Source organism: Pteropus vampyrus, unplaced genomic scaffold (assembly GCF_000151845.1).
Source record: "Pteropus vampyrus isolate Shadow unplaced genomic scaffold, Pvam_2.0 Scaffold117, whole genome shotgun sequence".
In the NCBI taxonomy this organism is placed as follows: domain Eukaryota; kingdom Metazoa; phylum Chordata; class Mammalia; order Chiroptera; family Pteropodidae; genus Pteropus; species Pteropus vampyrus.
In genome coordinates this window covers 2,033,864-2,050,923 of record NW_011888898.1, presented here as the reverse complement: position 1 = coordinate 2,050,923, position 17,060 = coordinate 2,033,864, and the positions used below count along the sequence as shown (strand labels likewise).

The following is a 17,060-nucleotide window of genomic DNA, read 5'->3' as shown; positions in this document are numbered from 1 at the left end:
GAGGTAAGAATAACATTTTTTGAAAGTCCCAGCACACGGATGGATAAGGAATAAAATGAAGTGTCCTCTACTGGGAATTTCTCGGCAGGAATACGGTTAAAGGGTCTGGAAGCAGGCAGGGGGAGGATTAAATGACAGTGGCATTATACAGGCCACTCTCACCTGGAACATTATTAGATCTCAAAAGGTGAAGAGTTGGGGAAACACGTAAAGCCCAGTCTCACGAAGCCACCTATGAACGGACATTTAAGCCACCAAAGGACCAGCGTGTCCTGTCCGGAAACGGAATGAGGAGATGATGGCAGTGGTCCACCAGAGGCGTGTGCTCCTTCCAAGGTGAGTCGAGTGGCTCCCTGTCTCAACTGGTCCCAACGGGTCAAAGTCAGACAAACGAGTTAAAATTCTCTGGCTCCCAGGAAAAAACCATAAACTTCACCTATTTCAATGGGATTCAAAGCTCTGTAGGAGTCTGCTGGGCCCGGCTCCCTCCTGAGCTGGACAATTCTTAGAAATCATAGAAATATAGCCTCGCTCTTGTCACCCTTTCTACGTGATAAACTTTGAAGTAATGTAGTCCTTATTTACCCCCCACAGGATTCGAACTGGAGGCTATTTGCCCTGAGCCAAAGCTAACCTAAAGTTGGATTTAGTAGCCCCAACGTAATCATCATAAATTTCACATGAAAATTCAGATTTAAAAAAATAACTGTAAAACCTAGCAGCGCTGGACCCACATCCCAGCATGGCACAACCAACGGGAGCCGAAGAGGGGCTGCCTCCGAGAGACGAGGCGCACACTCTGCTGCGCCCTACTCTCCAGCACCCCGTTTCTCCCTGACTCATCCGGCCATTTCCTTTCACTGCCTGACCCTCGTGATCTTGTCCGTGTGTGATCCTGCTTCTCCACCCTCTCTCTCCTCAGCGCATCGCTTCTGGAGAGATGCAGGTTGCTACTGAGGGTAGCAACAAGCGGACACGCGCCAAGCGGACACGCGCCAAGCCCGTGAGTGATGGCGCATGTATGTGGTCTAAGCCATTCCAGGAGCCTGAGAATTAGAAAGTCCGGGACTTTGTTCCTGAGCTCCAGGCGCATATACCCAACTACCTACTTGACATCTTTGCTTGGACATCTCACAAGCCCTTCCTACACCCCAAACAGAACTCATAATCTTCCGCTAGGAAAATGACTTCCTCTCCAAGTCGTCCTACCTGGCCTATGACACCATCTTCCAGCCCAGGTGCTCCCTCACCTCCCACATCTAAGCCGGCACCAAGTCCAGAAGACCACACCACAGAATCCACCCCCTCCTCTCCCGCTGCTACCTCCTCATCCTCACCCCCTCGCTCTCTCACTTAGCCACGCCGCAGCCTGCTGAATTCATCTCCTTGCTTCCCCTCTTAGTCCTTTTGACCCACTCCCTAGAGAAAAACCGTGTGATCCTCAAAATATTAAATCAGAATCACCTCCCTCCCCTATTCAAAACTCGTCACTCCCTTCCCCCGAAATAAAACCCTAGCTCCTTGCCTTGGCTTATGAGTCTTGCATGTCCTGGTCCTGCCAACCCGTCACCCTTCGAGCTAAACGCACGTGACACTGGCCCTCCTTCAGCTCCTCAGACACACCAAGTTCTTCCCTGCCTCGGGACCTTTACCCGAGCTGTGCTCTGTGCATGGAACGCTCTCCTACCACCAAGAGATAGCGAGACAGAGGGAGGAAGGGCATCATTCTTCTCTTCGTTGGCTCTATCACCTGCTCCAGGTCCCAGCTGGTAAGTCACCTCCTTGACAAGACCCTCCCTCTAAAGCAGGTCTTCCAAGTACTCTGGCATGGTTTGTTTTGTTGAAGACATTACCCCCGACTTGTGAATCCCACAGATGAGCTTCTGACCAGCCGCCATGTCTTACTTAAGAGTCCATGTGTCATTCCAGATTGTCCTTGCCTGGCCTCCCCGATCCACCTACATATCTCGGCAATGTTTGGTTACACCAAACCATCCTGGGCACCTCCAGTGCCCCCTGAGCTCTGCCACAGCAGGAGCTGTGTTGATCTCACCTACCGTCATATTATCACTGCCTAGCACACAGTAGGTCCTCAACAAAATGCTCGCCTAATGAATGAGTCAAGAGATGTGAAAAGCATTTAAGGTTTGGAACAAACTTTCTTCCAAGACCAAGTGACACTCAGGAAGAAGAAAAAAAAAAACCAGCTAGATGCAGCATATGTTTAAGATTTAAAATTTTATATTTAAAGGAAGAGAATGCAATGGTCTTGTACTCACTTTATTTCCATATAAAGAGGAGCATAAAACCACTAAGCATGCGAAAAAAGATTAAGTTTTATAGTGTGGCAAATAAAAAACGAGAAGGGTGGGGACCAATAATTGAGAAGAGGTAAAAGGAGACGTGGCATAGTACAGAAATAGAAACAGATGGCGAGATAAAGGGACAGACAGAGACCAAGAAAGAAACCAGCAGAAGTTTCTAGGCAAGGTACAAAAATGGGGCTTTGGTTGCTCTTCTGGGAACAAAGGGGCACCCTCCAGATTTTGAATGGGGTTTTCACACCTCCTTAAAGGTTAAGAGCACTCATCTTCTCAAGGTCCCCTCTTTCCTTCATTTTTTCAAAGGAGTTTTTTTTTAAACTGACTTCCTACGCTAAAAAAAGCAGAGGTTAGCACATTTCATTTTAAAGAGAACACGCTATTCAAATGATTTTTTTTTTTTTAAATACTTCATTTTGTGTCTTTTGAGAATACGGCTACAGATTTTTAAGTCACACTTTGAGTTTTCAAAGATACGAGCAAGAAAAAGGATGGATCTTTGGGGGCTGTTGGAAGAAGGGGCGTGAACTTCCAATACGGTATAGCAGGTGTCTTTTGAACTGCACATTCAGCCCATTCTGTTCTCTGGAACTTTCCATGGCCCTAGGCCCTGATGAATGGGTGAACAGAGCCTAGCACCTCACATGCCCTGTCCGCTCTGGCTGAGTTAACTGGACCAGTGGGTGGCACCCTTCCCAAACAGGACCAATTAGAATCTCACTGAGAACAAAGATTTGGGCCCCAGTGAGCTGGTAATGGGGCTGGAATTGGAATAGCATATAAAAGTCATAGGCAGGAGGTGTGGGCATATTTCCATCAGGCAGGGAAAGCTGGCCTGAAGAGAAACGCAGAAGATCGGGAAAGTGGTGTAGCAGGTAGAGCCAGACACCTGGGTCTCAGGTCCACCACTCAATAGCTATGACCTTGAACAGGTTCCTTGACATCTCCCTAAACTAACCATAACCTGCTCCATAGGGCTCTTTAAGGATTAAATAAGTTAATACATACAACACTCGGAACAGAGTCTGACACACAGTAAACACTCGCTAAGTGTTATCTATTACCATCTTGCTCAACTGTAAGTTCACGAGCATGAGGATTTCTGGCTATTTTGTTCATACCATATTCCAGAACCTAGAACCATGCTTGCTACATAGGAGTGCTCAGCAAACGTTTGTCGAATGATCAGAGAATGAAGAAGCCCTACAAGCATAGAGACCATGGACGGAAGCTCCCGGCTCTGTTCCTTATCTCAGCTCCAACCCCCAAGAAGCAGTCAGAGTTGGGTCTTATCAAACCCCTAATCAAGTCATGTTTCTTTCCTGCTTTTCACATCTCAGAATAAAAGCCAAACTCTCCCCCGTGGCTATCCAGGCCCTGCATGCCCTGGTCCCTTCCCGCCTCTCTCCCCTCTCTCTCTGGCCCTTCATCCTCCAGTCACGCCAGACTCCTTAAGGTCCTCTGATGTGGTTCCTTCTGCCTCCGGGCCTTTGCACATGCTGTTCCTCCCACGCAATTTCGGTTCTAGTCTCTTCCTCAGGAAAATCTTAACAGATGTTCGTCCCCCGTCTTACACAACCAGAGCCCCAAGGGCTTTCCCTCATGCCAGTTGCCACAATTTGTAATTTTATCATTTACGTAATTAGTCAGTGACTCCTTCCCCCTAGCTTCATGAGCTCCATGAAGAAAGAGTTCATAACTTTTTTATTCATTATATTTCGTATATATATATCAGTATCGAGCACAGCATATGACAAAAGGTAGATGCCCAATAAATACTTGCAGAATAAATCCTGACCGAACAAAGAAGTGTCTTGAACCTTGACTTCCCAAGTCCAGGGGCTTCTTGAGTTGAGTCTCCTGGCCTGGTTTTATGCCCTCGCCCAGCAGTCCCCTCATACAATCTCCTTTTTCTAATCTGCTTTGAATGAGTTTCTCATTACAACCAAAGGCTTTGACTCAAACACACAGACTAACACCATCCTCCAAACCAGGAGGTTCCCAACCCCGAATAGATTAGCCTTTAGAGGAAAATAACAACATCCAGAGTCTCTACAATGCCCAGTATATATTATCATCACGATGTCAGATTATAGTCAACAATTACTAGACATGCAAAGAAAGAGGAAGATGGGACTCATGGTCAAGGAAAAGACGCAATGAATAGAAACAGATCCCAAGATGGCAGTGATGTCAGATTTAGAAAAAGCATCTGCCAGGATCTATAAGTTCCTAACGTTATCATAAAAGTCCTTAACCAGGTGTACACACCCAGAGCACCTGCAGAGATTTGGGGAGCTGGGGTTTGTTTGTTCGTTGTCTGAATTCTACTCATGTTACATAGCTTCTAATTAACTAATTCCAGGGAATGCTCAAGAATCTGTATTTTTAACAACTACTCTAAAGGGTTCTGATGCATCAGATTGTCATCATAGGCTTCTCATTTCCACTTGAAGGGAAATACTTTAAAAAGTTAAATTAATATAAACGATTGGTAGGTACCAATCAGCAGCTGCTGGTGAACCAGACTATACAATTAAAAAGATTTCAACTCTATTTTGGAGAAAAAAGAACACTTCTCTACTTATTAAAAAAAAAAAAAATCTGAGGATGAATTAAAAGCCACTGACATGAAAGATAACTATTAAGAAAAAAACAAGAGGAAATGCTCATGGTAAAATGTGAAGTAAAAAAAAAAAAATCAAAGTACAAACTACTATAACATCGAGTATATAAATGTATAGTCATAGACACTGACATGTTTGTGAATAGAAAAGAGGCAACAGGAAATACATCTAAATGCTAATAATAGTTATTTCAGGCAGTTTTATTATGTGGAGTTTTAATTTCTTCTACTTTTCTATATTTTACAAGAGTATATTGATTTTTCTTTATAGACTCTTATCTGAAGTTTAAACACAAAATGATGGCTTCAGAAACTTCTGTCAACATACAAATGTCTACCAAACTCTAGCAGTTTCTCAGTCAGAAAGAGTAGGGAAGAAGTGGCTTGAACATGAATACCATCTCTGTCCTTATCCAGCTCAAGACAACTTTCTCCTCTGGATTCTCAGTAGCTGCATTAGCTTCAGATACTAATTCAATCTTAAATTTCCCACCCCTCTGAGGAGTAAGAGGCTGAGTCACATACCTCAACCTAAAAAGCAACAGGCAGTGGCTTAGCAGAAGTGAATCATCCAGTAAAAAAATAAGGGACACAAAATAAAAAGAATTCAAGTCCATACCTGAACCACAGGGTGGCCACCGGTTGGGGCTTTGACAGCCCCTCGGCTGCCTTCTGTCTCATAGTGGGCCCGGTGGTGTGGCTTGGGCTGCACCTCAATCCGCAGCTCATAGGAGCCTGACTGGTGGGACAGTGGCCACTCGAGTGGAGGGAGGGATGCAGTCACTGGGATACTGAAGGAGGAAACAGAATCAGTCGTGTGTACAATAAATCAGAATCAGTCAACTTGTACAATAAATATAAATGGTCCCTTTTCTAAAAATCATGTCCAGTGTGCATATGAATGAAATGATGGCTGTTGGGAAGCAGATATTTCTCAGACACAATGGGTAAGGCTCTTCAAAAGATAGAAATCTTTTTTCTTTGCTTTCTCTTTCGTCTTGATGAAGGTAGTGAATAAATTCACTGAATTGATGAAGCTAGTTTCATTATATGTTAGTTCTAGCGTGTTTCTAGCTGTTACAACTTCTTTTCCTCTGGGAATTTTGAAGAGTATCACATCCCCACCTCTAAAAAAAAAAAATCCTTAGCCAGGATTTTTTCCTTTTCCTGAGGAGTGCATGCAGGAGAAGGAACACTACAGTGGGCATCAGAGGACCCACATGTGTCACCAACATACCATGTGACATTAGTCAAGGAACTTCGCTTTCTTAACCTCGGTCTCCTACAACCACATAACAAATGCACGAGGTGGCTGGCATCTGAGAGTTGTTTCCGCTCTTATTTCTATGTCCGATGATCTCGATTCAAAGTAAATTTTAGGGAGAGGACATTTCCAGTCACGGTGCTTATCATGTCAAGTGCAGAATACCCAGCCATAGAGAGGTGTCTGGTTCAGGTATGGATGAGCCGAACCACTCAGACTTCCTAATATTACATGAAGAGTAAAGGTCAAGAGCATGACTGGAGTCACATATCCAACTTCAAGTCCCAGCTCCACTTCTAACTACCTGTGTGACTTTGAGCAAATGCATCTACCTTCCTGGACCTTAGTTTCCTCAACTGTGAAATGGGGATACTGAGATTATATAAAGAGCTTAGTATGAGAAGTGCTCAAAAAAAAAATACTAGCTATAATTTTTTTCCTGTATATATTGTACATTTCAAATAAATAGTTGTTTCCTGTAGACAATCTTAGTTACACCACTGGATATACATGCCTCTACATCTGAAATTGTAAGGTCTTTGAAATTATAAGGCATGCCATTAAGTTGCATTTTAATATGGAATTTCAACCCTATTCAGCACACACAGCAAGCACACTTGATATGTGGTTAGAATTATGTCATCTAAGAGTTGACTGAGGTCTTGACCATCTATCTAGATCATTCCTTCAGATCCTCGGAGAACCTAAAGACATTGTCCCAAAATCACAGAGCAAGATGGAGCCAAGGATCCAATTTACGTCTCTTGACTCCTAGTCCAGGGCTCTAACCGCATCTCTGTAGTGTCTCTTATCTTATTACTAATTTCCTTAAAATAGGTCCAAGAAAACATCACATTTATGGAATGACTCTAGAACAATGCCTGACACTTGAGAGGCACTCAGTGAATGTTCGCTGGGTGGGTGGATGGGCAGATGGATGGATAGATAAATGAATGAATAAATGAGCAGTTTTATTTCAAAGAACCCCTGTATATTCAAAGTAGCTTTGAAGTTCAAAGCATGGATTTATGTCATCATGTCCTGATTTTTCACATATGGCAGAAATCATTAATCCAATCAGGATATTCTTTCTCACTAAACCCAGAGCTGCGAGAAGCTGACTTAGTTATCAACTGGACTTAGTTAAGCACTTGCAATGAAGCCAATTCCATCCCTTCCCTAGCATATCAATATCGAGGGGAGAATGGAAGGGGATGGCACCCCATAAACTCCATCAGTGCCAGAGTTCAACCTAAATTGACAATCGATCTTAAAATTGTATCCTCGCTATGCAAGCAAATCTCAATCCTTTCTTTCCAACCACATTGTCTCCTGAAACCCCTCTTACCCTGATGTCTTAGGGTGCTCAAAGTGCCTTTATTTCTACCTTAGTTACAATGTCAACAGGCCTTCAAGCTTCTGCTACAGCCAAGGTGCCGTAGGTGGTAAATACTCTTACTCTCATCTTGTATTCAAGTTTAAAATTGTAAAGTTTGCAAAATAAGGCTCATAAAAAATCCACTTCGCCCCTGTGTCTTCAGAAGTAGCAAAAAATTAAGTAAGTAGAAGATTCAGTGGGATATTCCTAAGTACCAACTTCTAATGCTGTTTGTTCTGGAGTAGGTCTTTGAGAACTGAAATACTATCTTAAGAATCAGAAGACTGGAGGCAGTCTGAAATCCTGCATTTAAATTCCACCCTCTACTGAGTTGTCCACACAACCTGAGATAAATATTATCACGAGACTTCCATGAATGCCCTTCTTTTCAATCTTACAGAAAATTCTTGCAAATATCTCATTGGTTGGCATAGATTGGCACTTGCTAGGGACTAAAGGACCCTAACACATCAGAACCTCTCAGATAAAGCCACAGAATGCAGAGGGGAGGACTTTACAGACAATAAAGTCTCAGGTAAATGTGGCACAACCATATTTTATATTAATGCTCCTCTCCACTCCCGATCGTTAAATAAGTCATGTTTTGGAGGTTGAGATTTAGCAGAAAGAACGAGAACTCAGGAATCCTGGATTCTAATTTCCAACTCAGTCATTAACTAGCTGAGTGGTCATGGGCATGTCACTTCACCTCCCTGAGTCCAGGTCTCTCAACCTGTGCCAGAGGCTGGCCTTGATCGGCGTTTCTCAAGGTGGCTCTGTGACACTTTTGTCCCAGAACTCGGAACTCTGTGGCCAGTCTTTGAAATCACTGCTCATTTCATCCACAAGTAGGAGTGGCCTCTACACAAAAGCATCTATTTAACTCCGTTAAGCCCAGAAACTCCTTTTCCTAAGGGACACCGATTGACCTACTATGGCCCCGGTGTTCTCAGAACATGCTTTGGAGGAAATGCCAGACTAGAAGCTCGTTTGGGTCCATTTCGGCCTGGTGTCGGGGGTAAGCCAGGCCTAGTGAACAGGGCCCTTGGCTACTCTCAACCCCACACCGATCAAAAGTCTCTACCATTATTTATTTTGGTATTCAACCTTTTATGAGAAAAGAATTTGTGGCTTCCCCTTGCTAAAAGCCAACGACCCTTTGAAAACCATTGGGATAATAGTAATAGCACAAGGCTTCAGATTCTTCATCTAAGAGAATGGATAGAATAATATCTGCTCCTAACCACTGTGTACTCCATTTTTCTTATCTCCAAAATGAAGGTAAAAATAATATCGAGCCAGGTTTATGTGAGAATTAATTGAAATAATACATAGAGAGTACTGAGAATTGTACCTGGCACATCGCAAGCATTCTTAAATACTGGCGATTATTACTGTCACTGTCATTACTCTGAAGGCTACTGGCAGCTCAATCTCCTAGCGCGAGGCTTGTCAACGAGGAAGCGACAAAGGTGCTTCCTCTAGATGAAGAAGATTCCTCACAGCAATAAGAGCGGCACCTTTGTTTGAGCTCTTACTTTGTATAGGTTCAATGCCAAGAGTGTGACATATATCATCTCACTTTATCCTTGAAAAAACACCATGAGATACGTACTATTATTATCCTCATCTCATAGGGAATAAACCAAGGCCCAGAAAGGTGCTCGATGAGAAGGAAGGTCCTGATTGATTAGCAATGTCTGCCCTGGGCATGGCATCGAAAAAGTGCATTGATGAGAAAGAGGTTCCTGCATGATTAGTGATGTCTGTTACGGGCACAGCATGATAGCAGCACCAGAGATGCCGGCGGGTGATCACACAGCCAGCGAATGGCAAAGCCAGGGCTCAGATCCAGTCCTGAGAGAGCCCAGGCCTACATGCTGCTGCTACCTACAGCTCCTCTGGGCTTGCCAAGACTTTGAGCTCCTTGAGGATTATGGCTCATGCATTTTTTAGGGCCTCCATGTTACTGATTACAGTCTTGAGGTACCTCGCAGATGCCAACAAATATCAATTCCTCTTATAAGATAGAAAATCGCACTTGTTAAGGCTAGCTTTGTGCTTAGGGGCATGTCAGCTCCGTGAAGGCAGACATTTTTGCCTATTTTGTTCACCACTATCTCCCCAACACCTATAGCAACAGTTCCTGGCACACAGTAGGTGTTTGATAAATACTCGTCAAATACATGAATGAAGGAGCCAGGTGCCATATGAGCATCACATTCACCCTATCACCTCATAACCACCACCCAGGAAGCCAGGTAACCTTATACCCATTTTACAGATGGGCAAACTGTGGCTCAGAGAATTGAACTTCCTTTCCTTTCAGGGTCTTAGAGCTGGTAAATGGAGAGCCGGGATTTAAAACCGGTCTGGCTAACTCTGAATCCCATGCTCGCGGCCAGAAAAGCTTCTCTGAACACGAAATCATAGAACGAATGGTGTTTAAAGGCCGACTCACCTGCAGATGGGAATAGCGGGCACCAGCTGCTTGACCCAGCTGGCCTGAGTCGGCGGCACCAGCAAGATGGACTCGGGGGCCGAGTTCCTCCTCTCCTCCTGTTCACAGGGCCCCAGGAACTCCACGGCCGGGTAGAGGTGGCGGGGCAGGCCGGCCTTGGACGGCGCGGCAGGCACGGGCGACGGGTCGGGGCTGGTCTTCCACATCTTGGTGGGAATCCCACAAGGCGAGTCCGCGGCAAGGCTGTTCAGAGCATCCATGAGGACGGCAGAGCCGGCCGTGGGGGGGTACCCAGCGGGGGCGCCGTCGTCCCGCGGCTGCGGCGAGGGGCTGCGGGAGCGCTGGGGTGAGGCTCCGGGCAGCGGGGCAACCAAGGCCCCGGCGCACGAATGCCTCCGCTTGGCACCAGGCGACGAGGAGCGGGAGGCCGGACGGGGCACGGGCGAGTGGCGGCCCAGGCAGCTGTCCTCAGCGAGGCTGGTTCGAGGTGACATTATTGGCGAGGTTCTGGGGGAATAATGAGCAGGGATGTTTTGAAACTGGGGACACAGGTCGTCGGGCCCGCCGTTATTGGGCGAGACGCAGGGCGAGGTGTAGGGGGAGAAGGTGTCGGAAATGAAGCTGGCAGAGGAGCCGCTGCTAGCGGGGCTCAAGCAAAGCGGCTCGCGGTAGCCCTCGAAGCCAGGCACGGGCAGGGTGAACCTCGGGCTGGCGGCCACCCCCGCCAGGGGCGCCTGCTCCCCCAGGAGGCCAGTGTCTCTCACGCGGAGGGGCCCCCCTGCCTGCATCAGTTCGTGGGATGGAGTGATCTCGATCCGAGGGCTCAGGCCTGAGGCCCCCGCTGGCTTGGCCGGGCTCAGAAAGTTCTGGGGCCCTACCCTATCCGGCTCTCCGAATCGGCCGGGGGGCTCGCCAGAGAGACTGGGGAGGGGGCTGTATGGCTTGAGGCCATAGTCCAGGACATCATCAGAGTACGCAAGTCCGGAGGGTGGGCTGGCGACCTTATGTGCATTCGGTTCTTCTGGAAAGAGAAGGGGGGAGGGGTCTTTTTAAGCCTCTAAAACAGAACTCGCCACGCAGAGCAATCACAGGTCGACTCCTCTCCTGCTGTTTATTATTATTATTTTTTAATCCCCACCGCTGTCAAACCCCGAAGCTGGACCCTCCTCCCCTCACCAGAAGGCCACTTCATCCCAGATTCCTTGATCTGAAGAACCAGGTCAAAGCATAAAGGTTTGGGTGCAGGTGCCCCCCGCACAGCTCGGCCAAGCTGGGCAGCCGTTAGCCAGAGGCCTGGACGACCAGCCGGGCTCACGGCTTCCAAACTTCTGTCCAAATGGGACCCTTAGAAGAAATGCATTCGATTTCACAGCCTAGTTCACACCATCATATGCGCTCACAACTGAAACACAAGTTTCATAAAACAATACTTACCCTGCTACGTATGATGTGCTCTTAGCTTCCCTCCTGTCTGGCACCGTGTCATTGAAATACTGGTCACAACCCATTAAACGGATTCCCTGTCCCACCCGTGGGTCCTGACCCACAGTTTGAAAAACACGGATCCAGGCCCATCTCATCACTCTGCTGATGCAGATACGAGACGCAGAGGGAGGCTGCACGGGCCTGGAGTCTGTGGAGCTCGGGCTTCAAACCCCAGATGTTCATGCCTGAGTCTCAGAAGTGGCTTAATTCAGAACTGGGACTCCTGTGTCATTTTACAGAGGAGGAATCTGAGGCCCCAGGAGGGGAAGAAATTTGCCCAAATACAGAATTAGTGGGGGCTAGACATCCCACATCCAAGCCACCGGACGCCTGAAAGGCGAGGCCCTGGCTATCCAGACTCCCCGAACTATCAACACCGGCAGCTGCAGAATGACGTCATTGCTCCTCGGACAGTGGCCATCTAGCTCAGGCTTCTGCTGCCACCTCGAAGGGACCCACAGCTGGAGAGCGGACTTAGTGAGGGAACTGGCGAGCCCCGTTCCCGCCACCTCACTCCCCTGCCCGCCCTCTTCACCCTCCCCAGCTCGGCAGAGGTCCCCCCCACTCCCTCCGTCACCACTTAATTCACCTTGACTCCCCTCTCTCCCGCGCCCTTCCGTCCAGCACATCAGGAAATCCTGGCCACTCTACTGATAAGTATAAATGAAATTCACACGCCGCCCCCTCCGCACGACAAGCCGCCCTGGTCCGAGCCGCCGTCCTTGCCCACCTGGACCGAGTTCCTGGTCTCCACATTCTTGCCCCTGCTTTCTATGGTCTGTTCTCCACGTGGCATTTTGCAATGTCCACTCATGAAATCCACTTTAAAGGCTTCCCCGGACACTTCGGATGAGATACGAAGTCCCTAGCGCACTTGTCCCCCGGCCCTGGCCGGTCTCGCCACTTTCACCGAACCTGACCCGGCACCGGCTTTCCTGCTGCCCTCGCTGATCCTCCAGCAGAGTCTGCCTCCGGGTTCCTGAGTGTCTTGTCCTCTCTACCTGGAAACTCTGCTCCCCAGATCTTCCCATGGCTGCTTCTCTTAGCTCCTTCATCTGTCTGCTCAGTCAGCCCCTTAGACTGGCCCATCGGAAAGACCGTCCCCATCCCCACCCAGAGTCAACCTCCACCCCTTTTTCCTGCCGCCTTTTCTCCATTGACACCAGTTACCAGCTGACATCATATATTTATCTATTCAGGGAATCTCGTCCCGTACTTTTTAGGGTAAAGTTAAACAACCTGAACTAGGCCAGCCTGGCCAGGCCCTGCCTGCCCCTCCAGCCTCACCTCTCTCTGGATTCCAGCCAATCTGGTTGTCTGCCTGTTCGTGGAAAGCGCGGAGCTCCTTTCTGCCTCAGGACCTTTGCACTTGCTGTTCCCTGTGCCTCCACTGCTCCTCCCCCCGCACACCAGGCCCCTTCTCTATGTAGCTAACGTCACTCATTCTCTCCAGCTAAAATGCCCTGCGCTCGGGAAGGCTTCCTGGCCCCCTTGAGGAGGTCAGACCCCACTCGCGCTCCCCCGCTATGCCCCACGCACTTCTCACAAAGCCCAGTTAAGTCATTCTGAAGTTATTCACTTACTGTCAGCCTCTCCCCCAACCTCCAGCCCCACCTCCAACAGTCAATCAATTCCACGGGGACTCTCTCCCTCCCCACTGCGTTCTCAGCACCTGGACGGGACCTGCCACAAAGCGAGCCTTCAAAACCTTTTTTTTCTTTTTTGCTGGTTGGCTGAATGAATAAATAAAGCGAGTGGAGGAAAGTCGATGTGAAATATTTAAGCTACGACTCAAAGATGCCCATATCCAAACCACGAGGTGGCAAGATGCTACCCTGAGAGAACACACGTGTCATTGGAACCAAGCGATGTTGCTTTTAGAAATTTATCCTGCAGATCTACTCTCACGTGCGCAAAGTGGAGCGCGCGTAAGGTTGGTTAGCACTGCCTTGTTTGTAATCCCAAAGGACTAGAAGCAACCTTATGTCTATCGACTGGGGATGGGGTAAATTCTGGTTCGTTCATACGAGATACAAAACAGCTATAAAAAAGGTTGAAAAGAGTTCTTTCTGTATGGAGATGGAATGATCACAAGATCGTGTTAAAGGGGAAAGGCAAGGTGCATACCGTATGCGTAGTATAAAAACGGTGAGAGGATGTGCACACGCACACACACACACACAGACACACACATGTACACACACATACACACGCACACACGCACGCACGCATGCGCACACACAGACACACGCACATACACATACACACATGCACACACACATGCACACACGCACACACACGCACACACACATACACACGCACACACACGCACATACACATACACACATGCACACACACATGCACACACACATGCACACACGCACACACGCACACACGTACACACACATACACACGCACACACGCACGCACACACAGACACACACACACGTACACACACATACACACGCACACACGCACACACACAGACACACACAGACACACATACACGCACACACATACACATGCACACATGCACACACGTGTGTGACAGAACATGATATATATTAATGACACGCCAGTTTAGGAAGCAGGAAATTGAGATCTACTCCAACTCTGCCACGAACTAGCTGTGTGCCCTTAAAAACCTTCCCCACCCAACCAACTCTGTCTTAAACTTATTTATAACAGAACAGCAGCGTTAAACTGAATCAGTCTCTTTGGTTGTTTCCGGCTATGAAATCTTTTGATTCTTCCAGAGTCCATAGGGTCTAGAGTTCTTATGAAGCCTTGGATCAATATAAATTCATATTCGTGCAAGCAAGCACATACATGCACATGCACACACACACATGTACACACACATGCCCACAAACCCACACCTTCCCGGCAGGTAACATAGATTTTTAATCCAGAAAGAAATTAATATCTGCTCCATAACAACATTCTGATAATCCATTACCCTGCAAACCAGCAAAACAAAACACAAAAAGTCTCCTAGCAAAAATTCCGGCCTTATCAGAAAAACTGCATTACGTCTTATCAGCAACACCCCATCAGGGCTGATGTGAAAAGTCACAGAACCCACCATGCAAACACACATCACTCAAGCTCCCTGGCAGCAGTCAAAAACAGAAAGGCTGCTTTGCTGGGCAAAAGCATTTCAAGCATTTACATTGGTTTCAATTAATTCAAGGAGCAGAGTTTCCTCTCTTTTGTTCCCCCAAGATTTTGAAAGTTTAACAGCAAGCAGGGCAAAGGAAGGTAGTTTATAATCACTGAGTTCTCCATTCTCTGGATATTTGACAGTGAATCTCACAGACAAACAGCTCATCGCTAAAACATTTTTTAAAGTAGCTAGAATCCTTCACTGTTTCTCCTTACACAACTGCCAGCTGCACAGACAGCTCTGTTAAGTCCTCGCGATGCCTACACAACGCTGGGCAAAACTAGTTTCGTCTTAGAGTCACCAAATTCTCTCAGAAACATTGCCAAAAGTCTTGCTTTTCTTACCACTCGTATGATCTTTGCTGTATGTATAATGTATCACTGGTATTATTTACTTAATACTTCTATTTAAGCCCATTCACATTTTTTTTTTTTTTGTACTTAAAGGGAAACTTTACACCATTACCACAAATGGAAAATCAGTGTCACCTCCATAAATAGAAGGTAGGGTAAAAAACTACAATAAAAATAAAAGTTACTAAATTCAAGCGAGACACTGTGGCCAGCCAAAGGCTCTGAGCCTGAGGCCCACTCCTTTTTCCCCCTCCATGTTTTTTTTTTTTGTTTTTTTGTTTTTTTTTATTGAGGTGTAACTTATACATACAGATTCGGAGCATCGCGTTCAATGAGTGTTGCCAAATGATATACCGCCCCCTTTTAACCACCCCCACAATCAAGACGTAGAACGTTTCCACGAACCCGGAAAGCCTACCTTTTTTAAGGCTGGAGGTGGGAGGAATGGCAAATGTCAGAGAGAAAGGTGTTAAAGATACAGTGGCACCTTCGCTCCTTCTGACTGGTTCAAAGAGAGGGAGCGCTTAAAAGGAGATGGTTCTCATGACATGCGAGGTACCCCACAGTGGCCCACGTGAAACCATGTCGCTTGCCATGGAAGGTCCCTGGCCCACATGGGAGGCATCGGTTCCCAGAGAGAAAGGAAGTGGGGACAGTGATGGCGGATTCAGAGGTTGCTGCCCTAGGTCCCGTGCGCCTCCACGCCTCTGAACGTGCTGTTCCTCCTGCCCAGAACTCCCTTGCGTACCTCCCGTCCTCACCATGCCTAGCAAGCCACTATTTATCCATCAAGATTCCACCTGGGCCACCTCCTCCTGAAGGCCCTTGCTGATTCCCCAGGCTGGACCGGTCACTCTTCCTTTGTGTTCCCAGACTCTAGAGAGTCATGTAGTGAAGTCTATCGATTAGAGAGTCACTTGTCTGTCTCCCCACTAGACTGACCTTTTTGAAGGCAGATGGGGATAATAATAATAATAACAACAGCAGCAGCGAAAGTAGCCAGCATTTTGAGAATTTACATGCCAGGCACTGTTGTAAGCACGCTACATGTAGTAAATTATATAATCCTCACAGCAACCTGCGACACTGTTTATTCATTTCCCTTTTACAGATGAGGAACCAGAGACACAGAGAGGTGAATTAACTTGCCCGAGTTCCCACGACTTGAACCCAGGCATGACTGAGAGCACCATGGACCACTAATCCAGGGTTCTCAACCCCAGAACTACTGACATGAGGGGCCAGACAATTCTTTGTTGGTGGTGGCTGACGGGTGTTTAGCAGCAGCCCTGGCTTCTACCCGCTAGAGGCCGGTGGCATCCCCACCCCTCTCTCAGTTTTGACAACTAAAACACGTCTCCAGGCATTGCCAAATGTCTCCTGCGAGGCAGGATCGCCCCCAGCTGAGAACCAGGGCTCTGTGCCTTATGGCCTGGCGCCTCCCTCGGGGCCTGCCCACCGCAGAGGCCCACACTGCTGGGGGCACCAACCCATGAGTCATGCCCTCGAACCTGAAATGATTCAGAACTGAGACATGTGCTCACCGTCAGCCCTAGCAGGTAACTCATGTCTACAACAGGCATCTGAAAGTTTTCATTACCATCACCGTTCCTTGCATCAAGGTCCCAGATGCTCACCCAACATCTAGGCCCTACAAAGGTTTGAGGAAACCTCGGCCACCCTCAGAAACTGCAGGACGAGATGGCTGGGGAGGCCACTCCAGCCCCACCTCAGTGAAGCATCTACCCTGAGACCTGGGCCTCAGTCAACACACAGTGTTAGGGGACCCCAGCTCCACTGCCCGCTCCCCAGCTATGTGACCTGGGGAATCTCTGAGTCCTCACACATAACACGATGATGAAGTCAGTGAAAATATCCACTGGAGTTAACCTAATCCATCTACAGCCCAGAACACACAAAATACACACTCAATAAATGAGGCCTATCGTATGTTATTATAATGGAAAGAATGATCTTCTAACTGAAAATTCTACCCTTTCTTTGCT

General features: G+C 47.4%; 1 protein-coding gene across 11 annotated transcripts in view; it reads right to left on the bottom strand.

The window, feature by feature from the left end:
• Positions 1 to 17,060, bottom strand: part of NFATC2 (nuclear factor of activated T cells 2) — a 156,773-nt gene that overhangs the window by 112,594 nt on the left and 27,119 nt on the right. For 9 of the 11 annotated variants that reach the window (XM_023534076.1, XM_011365966.2, XM_011365965.2 and 6 more), the window contains exons 2-3: positions 10,051 to 11,071; positions 5,567 to 5,738 (exon numbers count right to left, since the gene is read on the bottom strand). In XM_023534076.1, the coding sequence (XP_023389844.1) occupies positions 5,567 to 5,738; positions 10,051 to 11,071 (1,193 nt within the window). The remainder of the gene's footprint in view (positions 1 to 5,566; positions 5,739 to 10,050; positions 11,072 to 17,060) is intronic. The other 2 variants (XM_023534077.1, XM_023534078.1) reach the window with 1 other exon arrangement.